This window comes from Crinia signifera, chromosome 1 (genome assembly GCF_055691185.1).
Source record: "Crinia signifera chromosome 1, ASM5569118v1, whole genome shotgun sequence".
NCBI classification, from domain to species: Eukaryota; Metazoa; Chordata; class Amphibia; order Anura; family Myobatrachidae; genus Crinia; species Crinia signifera.
In genome coordinates, this window is record NC_139217.1 from 420732980 (window position 1) to 420750181 (window position 17202).

The following is a 17202-nucleotide window of genomic DNA, read 5'->3' on the forward strand; positions in this document are numbered from 1 at the left end:
TTCTTGACGTTTTTACAGAGCACAACGGAACTTGTAAAAAAAGAGCCTCAACCGAGTGTAGGCTCCATGTCGAAAAAAATAGTCTCACAGAACCTGTTGCACCAAGAAGTGATGTTTGGGGTGTCTGCAGCCATAGTATATAGGGACCCATCTGTATGTCTCCTCCTATATTCTCTGTACTTGCATTGCTTATTATACCTTGGAACCTATTCTGGTTGCTTCGCATTTCTGCGCGTGTGCATACACAGGGTGCGTGCACCCACGGCGAACATTCTGTTTGCCGGGTGCACGCACGCTACACAGCGGGCTGGGGCGGAGAGGGGCGTGGGGCACCGGGTAGTCTCATTACCATATAGGAACGCCCAGCGTTTTCATTCTAATGAGGCCATGATGGACAGGCGGGGGGGTTGCAGGCAGCTGACATCACCGGATGTCAGCTGCCCACCTACTTCCCCCTGAGCGGACACGCATATGTAAGGTTGTTCAGAGCAACATTACACATGCCCGGGCTTTCACCATGATTCGTTGGTCGCGAACCATCAAGCCTGTGAATGGATGTTTATGTTAAACATCTATTCACAGCCAGTGCGGGCAAACCGGCGCTGCGGGGGGTGGGGGAGATAACCGGAATAACCCCCTTATGTACAGTTTAATGCTTCTTGTACTTTACCTGTTGCTACTCTACGCGTGTAATATATTTTATTTCCAATTGTACAGTATGATGCGGTATATTTTTGTAGAATGTGGCACAGGACTGAAGTTACTGTACCTGGAACATAGGATATGTCAGGAACGTCTCCAGCATCCTCCCCTCACATGCTGGATTGGCTTCATATTGCTTCAGGAGTTTATCGAAGTCTCGATTCTGCTTACAGTTTGCCAGCACTTGCAGACTGTACTGATGATTCCGAACAAACTCTTGGTATATGTTCAGCATAGGCAGCAGAATGTCAAACAAATCAGCTGCACAAAATAATAAAAAAAAAAACAATGGGAAGAGAACACAAAGAGGAGAGTCAGGATATTGGGGTAATTCAACATGTTGGAAATCCAGGTCCCACGATTTTTGTCCAAAAATTATTGTGATATCTGTGATCTTTTACATGCAGCATTTTTACATTCAGGTCGTATGGCCTGTGTATCTTTCTAGCTATTATTATGATGTTATTATTATCAGAGGCATAGTAAGAGAGGAGGGGGCCTGTGTACAGGCTACAAACGGGCCCCCTCCTCTCTGTCCATGCAGTAGACTCTGGCATTGAGTCTAATGCAAATGCACAGATCTCCAAGAATATGGCGCCTGTGCCGCTTTCTCGAGGACAACTCTAGTGTGTATATAACCAGCCATTTGGCAGCAGCCATTTTCCCAGTGACTTTTTTTATGCTGCGCTGCTGGCGCCAGACCGACGGAGAAGTGACTATAAATAAATAGGTACATGGTGTGCAGTGTATTGGACCCTCTGGACCCAGGATCCTATGTGGACCAAACACCTTGCACCCATTATAGATACCCCAGTGATTATTCTGTTCAGCAGTGTTGTATAAAAGTGAGAACGATCTTTAAAGTGGTCCGGGGGTTCCATACACATACGTATGCGGTGTACGGATATATATATATATATATATATATATACATAGGTAAATGGGTAACAGGACGGCACTCCAGTGATGAAGCTTTCGTCGGTGCCAGGTCATAGATTTGAAATGCAAAACACTTACCCCCCCCGTAGAAGGATGAAGACCAGCACTCAGACGCAGATGAAGGTGAAGAAAGGTGTGTTTATTCCATAAATACAGGTAATAGCAACACGGGCTGTCCCGACAGCCGTTTCAACTGGGCATCAGCCAGTTGTCATCAGGGGAACAGAGCACTCAGCAGCCCCAGTTTAAATAGCGTAATAATTGCGCCAAAACATATGTTAATGAGGATCATATGACCTAACAGATTAGGTCTGACATTCACTGTGCCCCGTCAGGTGGAGGGGGCGGGTGGCGCTGGAGTGAGTGACAGCGGGATTCCCCGTGCTGGCAGCCTGTGATAGGCTCGCTGCGGGGATCCCGCTGTCAGCTGAGTGCACGCTGCGTTGCTAGGAGATGGACACTAGCGTCCTATGGCAGTGACGGTGTGTAGAGGGAGAGTGACGCGCGAGGAATGTGGGCGGGTAGGACGGAGATGATCCCGTCTGCATAGTAAGGGCGGGAGCTGTCTCTGTGAATGTCAGAACTACAGCCAAATGCACAGTACAATCACAGTTGCGGGCGCACGCAGTGCGGGGGTTAGTCAACATAGCAACAAGTGCTGACATGCCGTCAGTTTCCAAATACAGCGGGCGCTGTCGCAACGCTTCGTGGGTCCATGAACAAGGCATACAGTCAGACCTGGTGCATGTCCAGGGTATACTCATGATAAGCATGGGATCAACACTAATGTAGAGCGCCGACATATAGCGATGTCCGCTCTAATTGCCTCAAGACACATGACAACTGACAGGGACACTGCCCTGTAGGGATGGGTATACGAAACTTGAGAAACAATCAATAAAAAGGAAAAAGGGGAAAGCACAATAAAGTGGACACCCCGTCGTGTCGACTACATGCCAAATGGTCAGAGAACTAAACAGATAATGCGACAATAGTGATAATAGGGCAACATGTGGGCACACGGCGGTGTCACCACGGCAGTAGACTTAGTATGCGGACACACGGCGGTGTCAACACAGCAAAACATTCATAAATGGCACACGGAGGTGTCAACAATGCATACATAGTAAAACGGAGGTGTACAGAGTCTCGCACTGTGAAAGGGGGCGGGTGGGTGCGGGGAAGCGGGGCGCGTCCAATCCATGGGTATGAATGGGAGTATAAAGGGAGTATATAGTTATTAGATGAAACAGCCCAATTTAATATCTTCATTAAGTCCAGATGGTGCCATGGTGTTCAGCCTGAAGATCCACTGAAGCTCTCTTTGGAGGAGAAGTTTGTCTCTGTCCCCCCCTCTTTTGAGTGGGGGTATGTGGTCGATGATGGCACATCGGAGTTGTGTAACTTTGTGGGCTTTGGATAAAAAGTGTCTTGCCACTGGGAGATTCTTCAAGTCCTTAGTTGCATCTTGCGTTGTGTAGCTCTTCTTGATGGAGGATCGATGTTGGCTCAGCCTCTCTTTGAGCATCCTGGAGGTTTTGCCAATGTACAGAAGATTACAGGGACATTTGAGGGCATAAATGACGAACTTGCTATTACAATCCAAGCGGTGTTTAATGGAGTATGATATGTTGTCTTGGGGGTTAACGAATTTGTCACCTGTGATAAGAAACTGACAATTGGAACAACCTGCACATTTGAATGTTCCTTTTTTCTTGCTTAGCCAGTGTAATTTGCTGGCTGGTGCGGGACCTGGGGCCGTTTTAACTAGAAGGTCTCTGAGATTGGGACCTCTCCTATAGGCAAAGCGTGGCGGTGCGGCCAGTTCTTTGGACAGGATAGGGTCACTGGCAATCAAATGCCAGTGTTCATTGACTTTCTTGCGAATGTGGTTGGATGCTACCGTGTAGGTACTGCAGAAATTCATGGTTTTGGAGGTAGTTGTCTCAGGCTGAGGTTTGGTGCCTAAGAGATCTTGTCTGTCCATGTTTACAACCCTTGATATAGCCTCCTTGACTTCCCGTTGGCTATAGCCTCTCTCGAGGAATCTATCCCCCATGGAGGTTAATGCTGCTTTGCATTCGTGCGGGTCGGATGTGATACGCCTGGCACGGAGAAGTTGGGAAAAGGGGAGTCCTCTTTTCAGGGGGGCAGGGTGGAAGCTCGTTGCATGCAGCAGAGTATTTTTGTCGGACTCCTTTGTAAAGATCCTGGTCGTTATATTGGGTCCGTCAATCTTGACTGTGACATCCAGGAAGTTGATGACCTTGTCACTGAAGTTCATCGTGAACTTAATAGTGCTGGGGAGTGAGTTCAAGAAGTTGAAGAATTTGATCAGTTTGGATTCTCCTCCTGACCAAAGGATGAACAGGTCATCAATATAGCGAACGAAGAAAAGTAACGAGTCCTTGTATGTTTCATTGCCCGTGATGAATTCGGTCTCATACTCTGACATAACAATGTTCGCATACGATATTGGACCCCATCGCAGTGCCCTGCTTTTGGAGGTAAAAGCGGTTCTCAAACAAAAAGTAGTTTTTGGTGAGGATGGTTTCAATCAGGACCAACAGGTATTCAACCGGGGGGCCATTGTAGTCTGCATTGTTTGTGAGTGTCGCTCGGCAGGAGTAAATTGGGCTGTTTCATCTAATAACTATATACTCCCTTTATACTCCCATTCATACCCATGGATTGGACGCGCCCCGCTTCCCCGCACCCACCCGCCCCCTTTCACAGTGCGAGACTCTGTACACCTCCGTTTTACTATGTATAGGGGGGTAAGTGTTTTATATATATACATACATATACACACATCCATTCTTCTGTACATACACAATACATACACACTGCAAGCACAAATACATATATAGCACACTCAAAGCATGTACACATGCAGCATACATACACATAGAAAGAACAAACACATAGCATCTATTCATACACGCAGCATGTACACACAGATAGACAGACACACACAACATTCACAGACACATATATAGCATATATACACACAAATTGTACACCCATATACCATACATTCATACACAGATACACATAGCATGTACACACATAGCATAAATACACACCTCATTTACACAGCATATAAACACACACTCACATAGCATATATACAAACATACACCCCCTCCGCCCACTTGCTCCCTCAAAAATCAGCAGAGTTTACCTGCTGTGGACAGTTCTGTTCTGCACCGGCCACATGTAGCATGGCCTGGGACTCGGGTGGAGCTGCACTCTAGCTCCCCCTACATGCAGCCTGCGGCAGCCTGTCTATCTCTAAACAGGTGGAAGCTGCCGGCTGCCACACATCCAGTGTGCTCTCTGTTTGAGTGAACCGCTGCTTAATTTGGCAGCTGGGCCAATAGAATGGCAGGCAGGGGGTTTCCAGGTACTTGGAAACACCACCTGCATGCGCGTATGTGGTCAGCAACAAATTATATATAATGAAGATATAAAAATAAATAAATAATAAATAAATGTTCCTAGTGTGGGAAGAAAGGATTGACAAAACGTCTCGAAAACAAGTAATAGGGGGTGATTCTTCATTTTCATCTGTTAAAGAGGGCCTACATTTTAAAAAGGCTTGTGTGACATTAGTCATTGATAATGGATTAATTCCACACTGACAAATCACTACTTTTATTGACATTGTCCTAACACTCCGTCTCACCTTCAGAAATGGCAGAAAGCAATTAATGGTGGAAATACCCAGCATATATAGTCATTGTGAGCTGAAAATAACCTCACGGCTGAGCGCATTTCTACTGCACTTCATCTCTTGGTGAAATGTCTTTGCCCTACCGTACGCTGGCCTTCTGACAGGGTGTTACACATGTCAGATTCTGCTCATCGCAGAATGGAATGTGTGTTTAGGCACAATCAATAATGATACATTAGATAGAGAATTAGAGATGAGTGAATTAGACTGAAGACATGCACAGCACTTAAGCATTTGCTAATATATATATATATTTTTATAAATATATATATATATATATATATGAACTGAGCAGTGGCCTCTGTGTTGAAGAATAAGAATGAGATGTGGTTATATGTTATAGAATAAGAGCCAAGATGCTAGTCAGTAGTGGATTAATAAAAAGAGACTGCATTTTCTTAAAGAGTGATATGTGTGGCTAAATAACAATTAAGATGTGGTTCTACATAATGGAATAAGAACCAAAAGTCTTTGTGGCTGCATAAATATTGAGAAGCGGTTCTGTGAGAATGAATAAGACACGAGAGGCGGTTCTGTGAAAACAAATAAAATGTGAGACGTGCTTCTTTCCAAATGATCAACATGTGAGAAGTGGTTCTGTGCGGCTGAATAAGAACTGAGAATTGGCTCTGTATGGAGTAGGTGTAGATTCAGTTGGGAGCAAGTTTAAGCGAGGTTAAAAAAACATTGCCTACCTCAAGCCCAATTTTGAATAAGCACAGGCATGCAGACTCCCAATACCTGCGGTATCCAATAAAAAGTGGTTGTACGGTTTTCAGTTCTGAAAAATTTGCAGCGTGTAAAAAAAATGATATTCAACTATCTGGGGGTCTCCACAGCTCTTAGTGGTCTCCCCTCCATCTTGCCGCTGTGGAGAATGTAGCTCAAAGGCTTTGGGGGCATTAGACTGCTGGTAGACGTAGTTCTCCTAGTAACTAGCACTGTAAGGGGTTTACACTACATGGGGGAAGGGGGGGTCACACACATACTGTATACATCAAACCCCAAATTGGGCGGAGCGAAGAACAAATTTGTGGTAGTCTGTGCAACTGTGAAGTATGGCAAGAACATTGCTCGCAATTGGATTGGTCCCTAAAAAGTGAAAGCTAAAATTGGTTGCTCTGGTAAACACCTCTACGTCTCCTCATCAGAAGGTTGGATACATGGGAGGGTATCCAATTAGATGCAATCTGTTTTCAGTCACTAAAAATGGCCTGATATCCATCATACATCCCATAAGAGGCTATTTTTCTCAGACAAAAAAAAGACCTGTGATCACATGATAACACATGGGATCTGGGATAGGTTCACGACTCTAACAGTTTATTATCATGGATTATTCTCCAGGTGCCTGAGCCACCTGAAGAAGAATCCCCAATAACCTGTAACATGGCATTTATTAGCTGATTGGTTGGTGCTATATCTCTCTCAATATTATCTCTGTAAGGCTTGAAACATCTTCCCCATAGTTCTCTATTACACACCAGAACAATGGCCAATAATCCTTATAGTAGGGCCGAACTCCCTTTTGGCCCAGACATGCAATACTGCCCATACACACTATACAATGTAATGAAGGATGGAATTAAGGAAGCTAATCCCGGGGCATTTTTTAAATCGCGGGATCGGGATTAAAAAATGTTCAATAACTTCCCTAATAAAAAAAAACACCGGCCGCCCGCATATTTACTTACATGTGCGGTGCTGCTGGGTGGGCGAGCTGTTTATGTGGGAGCAAGGCAGGATGCACTAGAACGGGGTGGGCAGCGCTCCCAGCATCGAGGCGGGCTGTGCTGCTGTATGACCTGTGCAGCGTGACCTCTGACCTCGTCAGCTGGGGACGGGAGAAGCGGGTGCTCAGGCGCTGCCCGGCATTAGACTGCGCATGCAAAATCCCGGGATTGGAAACTCCAATCCCGGGATTGAAATCCTGGCGATTTGGGGCCACCCTAGATGGAATGATACCTTGTTCCGTCATTCATAACAGTGAACAGCCAGGCATATGATATTATCTGACTGTCTAGGCAGCACAGTCATCCAGGCATGTGACCTGCGAGAGCACGCAATTGTGCATACAGACGTAGACGATTTGTGGTTCCAATATAGGAAATCATCTCAATATCATTTTATTGTGTACCCGCCCTAAATCTTATCGCTGATAAGAGAAGTTAGCGTACAGTAAAAAAGAATCCCTAAATGCTGGCCTCGAAACAGTAATGCTGTCATCTGCATTCAATGCCTACCTCGCAGGTATTCCTAGCGAGCGCTGTAACAGTTAGAAGGCTAGGATTTCACCCTTGTATCACTCTAGCGTCTAATTTTCTGTATGAGAAAACAGGATTGTCCTGGAGATCTATGACAGCTCCAATTATACATAATATTATTAATGCGAGTGTCAGATATAATGATAAGTGTCATAGCTAAGATGCAATCTCGCCACTCCAGAAACTATTATACTGACACTTAAAGAATTCATTTTCCTAAGTACTTCGTATGCAGCAACAGATCAGTCATTAAAAGAAGCAATCAGTGATATATAATTCAGCGAAATAAAAAAGTAATGCAGCCTCAGACAACACAAGAAATACTTCAAAATGAAGTGAGAAAATCAAAAAGCAATGTACACATCCCAAGAGCACTGTACAGTGTGGTCATACCACTTGGCAGTTCTCATTCATGTATTATTAACAGAATTACAAAGCACGCTCACATACCTAAAATTAAAGTAGGCCAATTAGTAATTCTCGCTTTCAGACCCTGGTGAAATATTTCATGGAGAAACATGATGGTTTCACTGAAAGAGACGGGGGAAAAAAATGAGAAGAGGATTTAATGATGCTTGGTATTTACCTTGTACAGATGTCCAGCAATTACCTCAAAGATCACATGCTACCGGTAAACAGCAATTCAATATCTAAGTTGATTTCCAATACCTATTATTGAAGTCAAAATGTTAAAGCAATGAACACTTGGAAGTAATGAACAATGAAGTGCATAAATAATACATCAATGGTGAGAGAAGTGTTTAAAGGTGGAATTACAGGTCTCCAACCAAAAAAGGTCAGAAGTAAGCAGCCGCTTCTGAAGAAATCAGTCAGCGCTGGGTTTTTTTTTAGAATATGATTGTGAGATTAATGAAGCTTCTAGGGTTAATGAAGAGAAGAAGGTGGTCCACTTCTAGCAATATAGTAAAGACCACAATAACATCATTTTTTCACAAACAATCCCAATTAGTAGACTGTTGCAATTTCTGCTGGTTGGCGGATCTGACGAGAGCCAGCAAACAGTAAAATGTTGTCTGCACAATGCTGCACATCTGCCCTATCAGTTCCTGTGTTACAGGTGTTCACAGTTGCATTATCCTTGTTTGTTATTAATAAGAGAATACAGTTTAATCTCTGATGAGTTACGGTGCCCATACACTAGTAAGATTTCTCTTCAGATCTGGCTGGTTGGAACAAAAACATGGTTATGGATGAGTGACAGTTTGCCAGTTTTCCAGCATTTCCAAGCAAATGGTCAACTGTCATTTGCTCTCATCCATAACCATGTTTTTGTTCCAACCAGTCAGATCTGAAGATAAATCTGCATGTGTATGGCCACCTTAAGTTCTTCATTCATGTAAAAGCAAGAAAGAAAGACCTACTGTAAAGGTGCCCATACACTAGTAAGATTTATCTTCAGATCTTGCTGGTTGGAACAAAAACATGGTTATGGATGAGTGACAGTTTGTCAGTTTTCCAGCATTTCCAAGCAAATGGTCAACTGTAATTTGCTCTCATCCATAACCATGTTTTTGTTCCAACCAGACAGATCTGCAGATAAATCTGCGTGTGTATGGCCACCTTTAAAGTTGACTACCCTACTGGATCCTGCTGAAGTCTCGTTCAAAGCTTATATCTCCTGCTGCCCTGTATTATAAATAAAATCTCCAGATTCTTTGGATTTTTCACTACAGCCTGGGGCCACTAACTGCTGGGCAAAGATAGTGATTTGCTGCAGTCACTAACATAACTTCTATACAGGCTAATCAGCATCTGGAAAACCTTGTGGGAACCCTGGCAGTAGAGAAAACAGCTTACATGAACCCTGTGATCTGCGTCTTGTTATCTCAGCATCTGTTGCTAGTGTGTGTGTGTGTGTGAGCTGAGCTAAATGTTTTATTAGTAATCTTTAGTTAAACACAAAAAAGGACAATAAAAAAAGTTAAATTTTTACCAAGAGATGATCATTAAACTAAGGATTCTCACAAGCCCAAATTGCAGGTTTATAGGGGATGATTTAGGGTTAGGCTGCATTGGGGGAAAGGTTAGGTTTAGGCACTTAGAAGGGGATTAGGCTGTGGAGCGGAAGGGATAGGTTTAGGTGGCAGGGTACGTTGGTTAGGCACCAGCAGGCAGAGTTAGAGTTAAGCTGCGGGGAGGGACGGTTAGGCTGCAAGCAGGAAGGGTTAAGGGGGAGAAGGTTATGGCACTTTCTGAACCCCTGTCAGGACTCCATGTATCTGGATGCCGGTGAAATCTATTTGACCGCCAGCATCCATACTGCTGGGACCACGTATGGACTATGTACTGTACAGTACAGTCACTGTGGGGCACTTTTCTGATCTCTGTAGATTACAGGGTATCTTTTTGGATACTCTTGTGAACCATATAGATAATAAAGATTTGCATTTGGGTCAAGGTCATCTTGTGAGCAGTGGATAGATAGATAGATAGATAGATAGATAGATAGATAGGATAGATTTATACCACCTTTTAAGAAAATATAAGCAACAAAAGAAAACTGCAGCTGTACTTGGGATTAGTGAAGATGACTCTGGAATGAATGCTTACAGCCACTTTCTTTTTGATAGTGATGTATTTCTCTGTGTTTATGACTTTAGCAGCATTGCCTGTGACACGTTGGAAAGATAATCATTACTGGTCACTGATGCCACTGACGACATCTCTTTACAATGAACAAAAATTCTGTCCCAAAATACTTGGACTGGGAATCCGACAATGGACAACATTCCAATAGATGTGATGTATAAATCAATAAAACATGCCACGCAGACATATACACAGCTATAAAGAGCAGCTCTGTATATGAGGGTTTAGGGTACTCTATTGCACATTTAAAGGTATCGATTGCTGGAAATACTGTTCACATGCTAACAGCCATGAATTTCCAATTATAGCTAGTGAATGCAGGATCAAATCTAATGTGTATTTACATTTCAAATGTGCTTTATTTAATAAATAATAATAATAATAATAATAATAATTGTTCTACACAGAGAACCCTAATGGGGCCTACACATGGGGCAATTACAGGATATTTTCTAAGCAATCTCACTAGAATGCTTAAAAATGCCCCTACATCGTGCCGTGTGTAGGGGCCATACGGAAAGCGATGCATGGCCCCGCGCATGCTGGATAAAACTAGTAATATCGCCAGGCAGAGCAAGTGTTATCACCGGAGTACACTGGCCCTGACAGATCTCTTTGCACACAGTGCTGACACTTCACTGTGTGCTGAGTGATCTTGCTGAGCGCTCTGAGCGATCTAGCATCGCTCAGAGTGCTCAGCCGCATCTTCACGTGTGTAGGCCCCTGTAGAGTATCTGTTATTCAGAACACGGAGGAGGCAGTCACTTGGGGTCAATCCAATTATCCGTAATGATCTTGCAGGTGCGACTCATTGTGGCAGCGGCCACACTCACACAAACCTGCTCACTGCCCCATAGGGCTCTGAACGCTTCTGTACGAAGTTTGGCTGATTTCATCCCAGGAAAGGTATGAGCTTGTGTGCTGTTGCTGGCAATAAAACGCTGCGGAAATAGAACCGCTTGACTGTGTCTGCATTTTGGCTGTGTAAGCATTTTGGCAATGTTGGCATTTTGAACGTCTGCCAATGGTTGTCTGTATTTGAATGTCGGTATATTGACTGCATCCGAATCTACTATGTATTGGTACAATCCACCGATCCCCTGATGATTGTTTCAGGGGATTGGGAGTATTAAACATGTTTGAAAATCCTGATCCTGCTATCTTGTCCGGGGTTTGCTTCATTTCCCTGGTCCTTGAATGGATGCTGAACATCTATGCCAGCCAATCAGTGCATCCTGCTGAATGATCGGCACTTCCAGCGGGTTGGTCGATTGTATATATGGGCACTATAAGGCAACTTGTCAGTTCAACAGGAAACTGACAGAAACTGAGGGACTATTTTTTTTTCTAGCAAAATCATGCATTTGAAAACTGGAGTATTTACACCTATTTGCAGGTCAAATAGCCCACAATTACGACTAAATGTAACCTACATTATATTTAATCAGGGCCTTCAGGAACAGCAACAGGCCCAGGTACTGGAGGAGGGGCGTGGCCAAAATGTAAGTGTGTATCCATCCAATTGTCACCTAGACAAAAAAGGTACTGGCTAAAAGGTCCTATAAGGTACAGTGTGGGGGTATTCTCTATAATCTGTCCATACTGTATCTCCTACATATGCAAGCTCAGTGTTTTGTGGCAGAAAAAAAAGAAAATAAATAAAATAACATAAAAAAATAATTTGATATGTACATAAAAATCAGCTGTATGTCAGCTCAACCAAAAACAAAAATCCCTTTAGGTCCATGTCTGTAAAAAATAAAAATAAAGCACTAATGTAAATTTTAGGTTAGTATACAGCTACTGTACAGCACCACTGCACCAATAGAAACCACACACTGGTCAATTTCAAATTAATCAAATCTGGTAAATATGTATTTAGAAAAGGAAAATCCCTACTCCGCACAGTGCTTATTGCACAACAGTACAAGAGTTCTATTAGGTAATCTATAATGGTGTAAGGTGGGGCTGAGAATGATTTCTTAATGTATGTTTGCCTTTAGAGGAATCCAGCTGGATTGTCTTCCAATTAGGGTGCCCAATCCCAGGATTGTCGGGATCCTGGAATTTGGCACCCAAATCACCGGGATTTCAATCCCAGGATTGGAGATTCCAATCCCGGTATTTCAGGTTTAGACTGCGCATGCTGGCTGTTTCTGACCTGGCATGTGTCCCTGGAGTGTGATAGTTTATATATTTTTTCCTAATGTTGTTTTTGTTTTGACCATGTTATTTAAATTTTTTGTATTTTGCAGTCTTATACACGGTGTGAGGGTGCTGTGCGATGATATGCGCGTGCCCGTGTGCATCCCATCGCACAGCACAAAGTCTGTGCAGCCTGTGCTTTTTGAACTAGGTCCCAATTTAGTTAAAAAATTACGGGAATATTGTACCGTGCATGGGCACCTTTCCAATAATGTAGCTTTCACATCACACTTTTAAAACGGTATATTGCCGTTTTTTTGCCTTTTAAAACGTTTAAGGCTGCAGTGTGAAAGTGTCATAGTTGAAATACCATTTAAAGTTAACTTGTATTTCAACACGTTTAAAAAGCAGAGTCCTACCCGTTTTAAAGCCAATTCAGAGCCGTTTTTTGTGCTGTCTGAATGGCACTGAAATGGTATTTAGTAAAAAATAAAGGTTAGAGCACTGTGATAGGCTGTCCCTTGTCTTGTGTCCCTTCCCTTAACCAGGAAATAAGCTGTGGGTAGAAACGTGTTCAGAGGTTAAACGGCTTGACTGGTGATGTGAATGGTACTTAAACGGTATTTTTAAATGGTAATCTGCTGCAATATGAACACTAGACCCGTTTAAAATACCATTTAAAATTACAGTTTTTCAAAACGTTTCAAAATGTTTTATGTGATGTGAAAGCTACATAAATTATTTTTTGGGGACAAAAAAACACCTGTGGTATCCTTACAAAAATGAGAAGACATATCACTGAGGATACAATGCAGTCTGGCTGGGCACCAGGATCTAAGATTCAGTCCCCTAGATTGATGAAGGATTACTACACAAATCTTTATCTGCACAGATGACATTTCTCAGAATATCAATTGTGTTTGATAATTCCGTCATGTCAGTCATGTTTCTAGGTTAAGCTCAATAGGCATAAAGGAGATAAAAAAAAGATTCCCATCATCGATGTTAATAATGGCAAGTCAGGATAATATCAGGTAATATATTTCCACATCTCGTCAGTTGTATAACAGAGAAAGCAGCCAAAATCTGGTTTTATGACACTATGGGGGTTATTCAGGTTGATTCGCAAGGCTGCGAATTCGCAGCCTTGCGAGTCCACCAAACCCCGCCCTGCAAACGCGCGCCCCCCCCAGCAAAGTGCGGCTTCGCCCGCACAGCAGCGAATGGATGTTTTGCATAAACATCCATTCGCTATGCTGGGGTGTCCGCCCACATCATTCGATGGTCGGTGACCATCGAATGATGTTGAGCGTGCACGCTTATATAAGTGACTTTTGAGTTACTTAGTTTAGCGTGCACGCTGGCGTGATATGGGCGGGCAGCTGACATCCGGTGATGTCAGCTACCCGGCCCACACACCCGCGTCACTGCCTCATTACCATGAGAACGCCCAGCGTTCTCATGGAAACGCCCATGGAACGCTGGGCGTTCCCATATGGTAATGGGGCAGCCCGGCGCTCCCCGCCCATCTCCGCCCCCCCCCCCCTCGCTGCCATAGATGCGTGCACCCGGCGACCCGAAAGGTCGCCGTGGGTGCACGCACCATGCGCCTGCACATGCGCAGAAACACGCCTGCGCATGCGCAGACGCACAACATCAGTACTGCGTGCGAATGCGCGCAGTACCGATGAAATCTGAATAAGGCCCTTTGTCACCAACATAGGAAAAAAGACAAAAATATTATTAAAGTCCCATAATTCCATGAATAGTAAACAGAAACCTGCAAGAAACCAGTATTACCATTCCCAAAATGTTCCAGAAAGCTATTGTAGAACTACAAAACCCAGCATCCTCCCTGTTGGTTACTACACATTCACGTGAATCAGCTGCTGACCAATTCATCCTTTTTGTGTACTTAGAGATGCAGATAGCCGCTGTGTAAGAAGATGCAGACGACCGCTGTTTTTAGGAGATGCTGATGGCCGCTGTGTTAGGAGATGTGGATGGCTGCTGTGTTAGGAGATGTGGATGGCTGCTGTGTTAGGAGATGTGGATGGCTGCTGTGTTAGGAGATGTGGATGGGCGCTGTGTTAGGAGATGCTGACGGCTGCTGTGTTAGGAGATGTGGATGGGCGCTGTGTTAGGAGATGAGGATGGCCGCTGTGTTAGGAGATGTGGATGGCTGCTGTGTTAGGAGATGTGGATGGCTACTGTGTTAGGAGATGAGGATGGCCGCTGTGTTAGGAGATGAGGATGGCCGCTGTGTTAAGAGATGAGGATGGCCGCCGTTTTAGGAGATGCTGACGGCCGCTGTGTTAGGAGATGCTGTCAGCCATTGTGTTAGGAGATGTGGATGGCCGCTGTGTTAGGAGATGAGGATGGCCGCTGTGTTAGGAGATGCGGATGGCCGCTGTGTTAGGAGATGCGGATGGCTGCTGTGTTAGGAGATGCTGACGGCCACTGTGCTAGGTGATGAGGATGGCTGCTGCGTTATGAGATGCTGGTGGCCGCTGTGTTAGGAGATGTGGATGGCCGCTGTGTTAGGAGATGTGGATGGCCGCTGTGTTAGGAGATGAGGATGGCCGCTGTGTTAGGAGATGAGGATGGCCGCTGTGTTAAGAGATGCAGACAACTGCTGTGTTAGAAGATGCGAATGGGCACTGTATTACTGTAGTAAAATGTTATCATCATTTACATGGGCCATGTTAAAATGATCTGCTGACAATTAGGTAATCCCACTTTCACTCACTCTACATATTTATTTAGTAAGTAGGATGTAGGACGATCATCTGCTTTCCCAGGTCTCCCCAAAATTTGCTAGCCTTCTTCATGATCTAAGAGAGTAGGCAGTTAATGTTGACATATTGACCCTATCGAAATTTTGACCCGGTCGACCTATTGTAAGTCAACTTTATGGGGTAGGCTTATTGACTGTCTATCTAGACACTTTAGAGATCAACCAGAACCAGTCTGACCTGTAAGGTGAGGGACGGTACTGTATTTTCTCTTGAAACGTTAGGGTTCCGGCAAATTTTTGGCACAGGGATCAAGTGAATTAGTCAAAATAGTGAATTGGTCAAAATAGGTGTGAATATTGGCAAGCAAACATTTTTAGTCATCATAAAGACCTGTAATGTTTACTTTATATAGGAAATATGATCTTTTTTTACACATCATCTTTTATTTGAATCTATATAACAAATATGAGAGACGCTGGAATTTTTTGCAGATATTTTAAACATCTCTCACAGAGATGTTGGCACTCAAAGGGTTAATCAGTAATATCATGATTAACATGGCAGTATATGATTCCTATTCCGATTCATATGGAAACTTCTTATTTGTCACAGGGGAATAGATAGTAAGGTACTTGTGAGTTATCCGGGCGTCCGATTTTAAAATTGTATGCCTTAAGTTAAGGCATACAATCAGATGCGATGCGATACGATATCGCATCGCATCGCATGCGACCATCGGATGCGATGACCCGATTTTTCCATAGGAATCAATGTTAAAATGGACTGAGTCCATTTTAACATGGAATTCAATGGGAAAAAGGGGTCCTTTTCATACCCCTACTATCCAAGTGGGCATGGAGTTGGATATAAACCTGTGGCGAGCGTAGCGAGCCACCGAGCCCGAAGCGTGGCGAGCGAAGCGAGCCCCGCGAGGGGACGGTATTCCGTGTCCGCTCGCCACGCTTCGGGCTCGGTGGCTCGCTACGCTCGCCACAGGTTTATATCCAACTCCATGCCCACTTGGATAGTAGGGGTATGAAAAGGACCCCTTTTTCCCATTGAATTCCATGTTAAAATGGACTCAGTCCATTTTAACATTGATTCCTATGGAAAAATCGGGTCATCGCATCGCATCGCATCCGATGGTCGCATGCGATGCGATGCGATGTCCCGATCCGACCCGATTTTAAAATCGGACGCCCGGATAACTCACAAGTACCGATAGTAATTATTTGCTTCAATTATCAAAGCTATTTATTATGGTTGTCAACACCACCTTCAATCCCTGTGCTTGTACGACCAAGGGAATATGGAAAACTATACACAGATAGGAAAAACCATAACAGTACACCCAGTGGCCACATTTATTATTATCAGCAGTAGTACTACTACAGCAGCAGCAGTAATAGTAACAGTAATAGTAGCAGTAGTAACAGTAATAGTAGCAGTAGTTGTACTATAGCATTAGTAGTAGCAGCAGTAGTAGTAGAAGTAGTAGAGTAGTAGTATAATAGTAGTAGTAGCAGAAATAGCAGTAGCAGTAGAGTAGTAGTATAATAGTAGTAGTAGTATAGAAGTAATGGGTTGGGATCATTTGGTCTACAGCATTATGGTCGAGTCATTAGGTCGACACTAATAGGTTGACATGGGAAAAGGTCGACAGGTCATTAGTTCGACATTGTCTAGGTCGACATGGGGTTTTTCTCTGTTTTTTTTACCTGAATGTCAACACAGTCGATATGGACACAGTTTAAAGTGCACCGCATCCCCTCGCATCGCGTCGGGCACACTATTTTATTCTCCCACCACACCTTAGTGGATGGTAGGGCATGAAATACCGCCTGTCGGTACAAAAAACAGTGAAAAACCCCATGTCAACCTTTTGACTGCCGACCTAGACAATGTCGAACTAATGACCTGTTGAACTAACGACCTGTCGAACTAATGACCTTTCGACCTAGAACCATGTTGACCTTTTCCCATGTCAACCTAGAACCATGTTGACCTTTTCCCATGTCAACCTAAACCCATGTTGACCTAATGGTGTCGACCTAATGACTGTCGACCAT

At 43.9% G+C, this 17202-nt stretch overlaps 1 protein-coding gene across 6 annotated transcripts in view; it reads right to left on the reverse strand.

Annotated features, from left to right (window-relative positions):
- Positions 1–17202, reverse strand: part of RASGRF2 (Ras protein specific guanine nucleotide releasing factor 2) — a 240845-nt gene that overhangs the window by 92727 nt on the left and 130916 nt on the right. For all 6 annotated transcript variants that reach the window (XR_014450522.1, XM_083151856.1, XM_083151855.1 and 3 more), the window contains exons 6-7: positions 8091–8170; positions 770–963 (exon numbers count right to left, since the gene is read on the reverse strand). Coding sequence is in view for 5 of the 6 variants with exons in the window: in XM_083151856.1 (XP_083007982.1) it covers positions 770–963; positions 8091–8170 (274 nt within the window). In the remaining variant the exon portion in view is untranslated. The remainder of the gene's footprint in view (positions 1–769; positions 964–8090; positions 8171–17202) is intronic.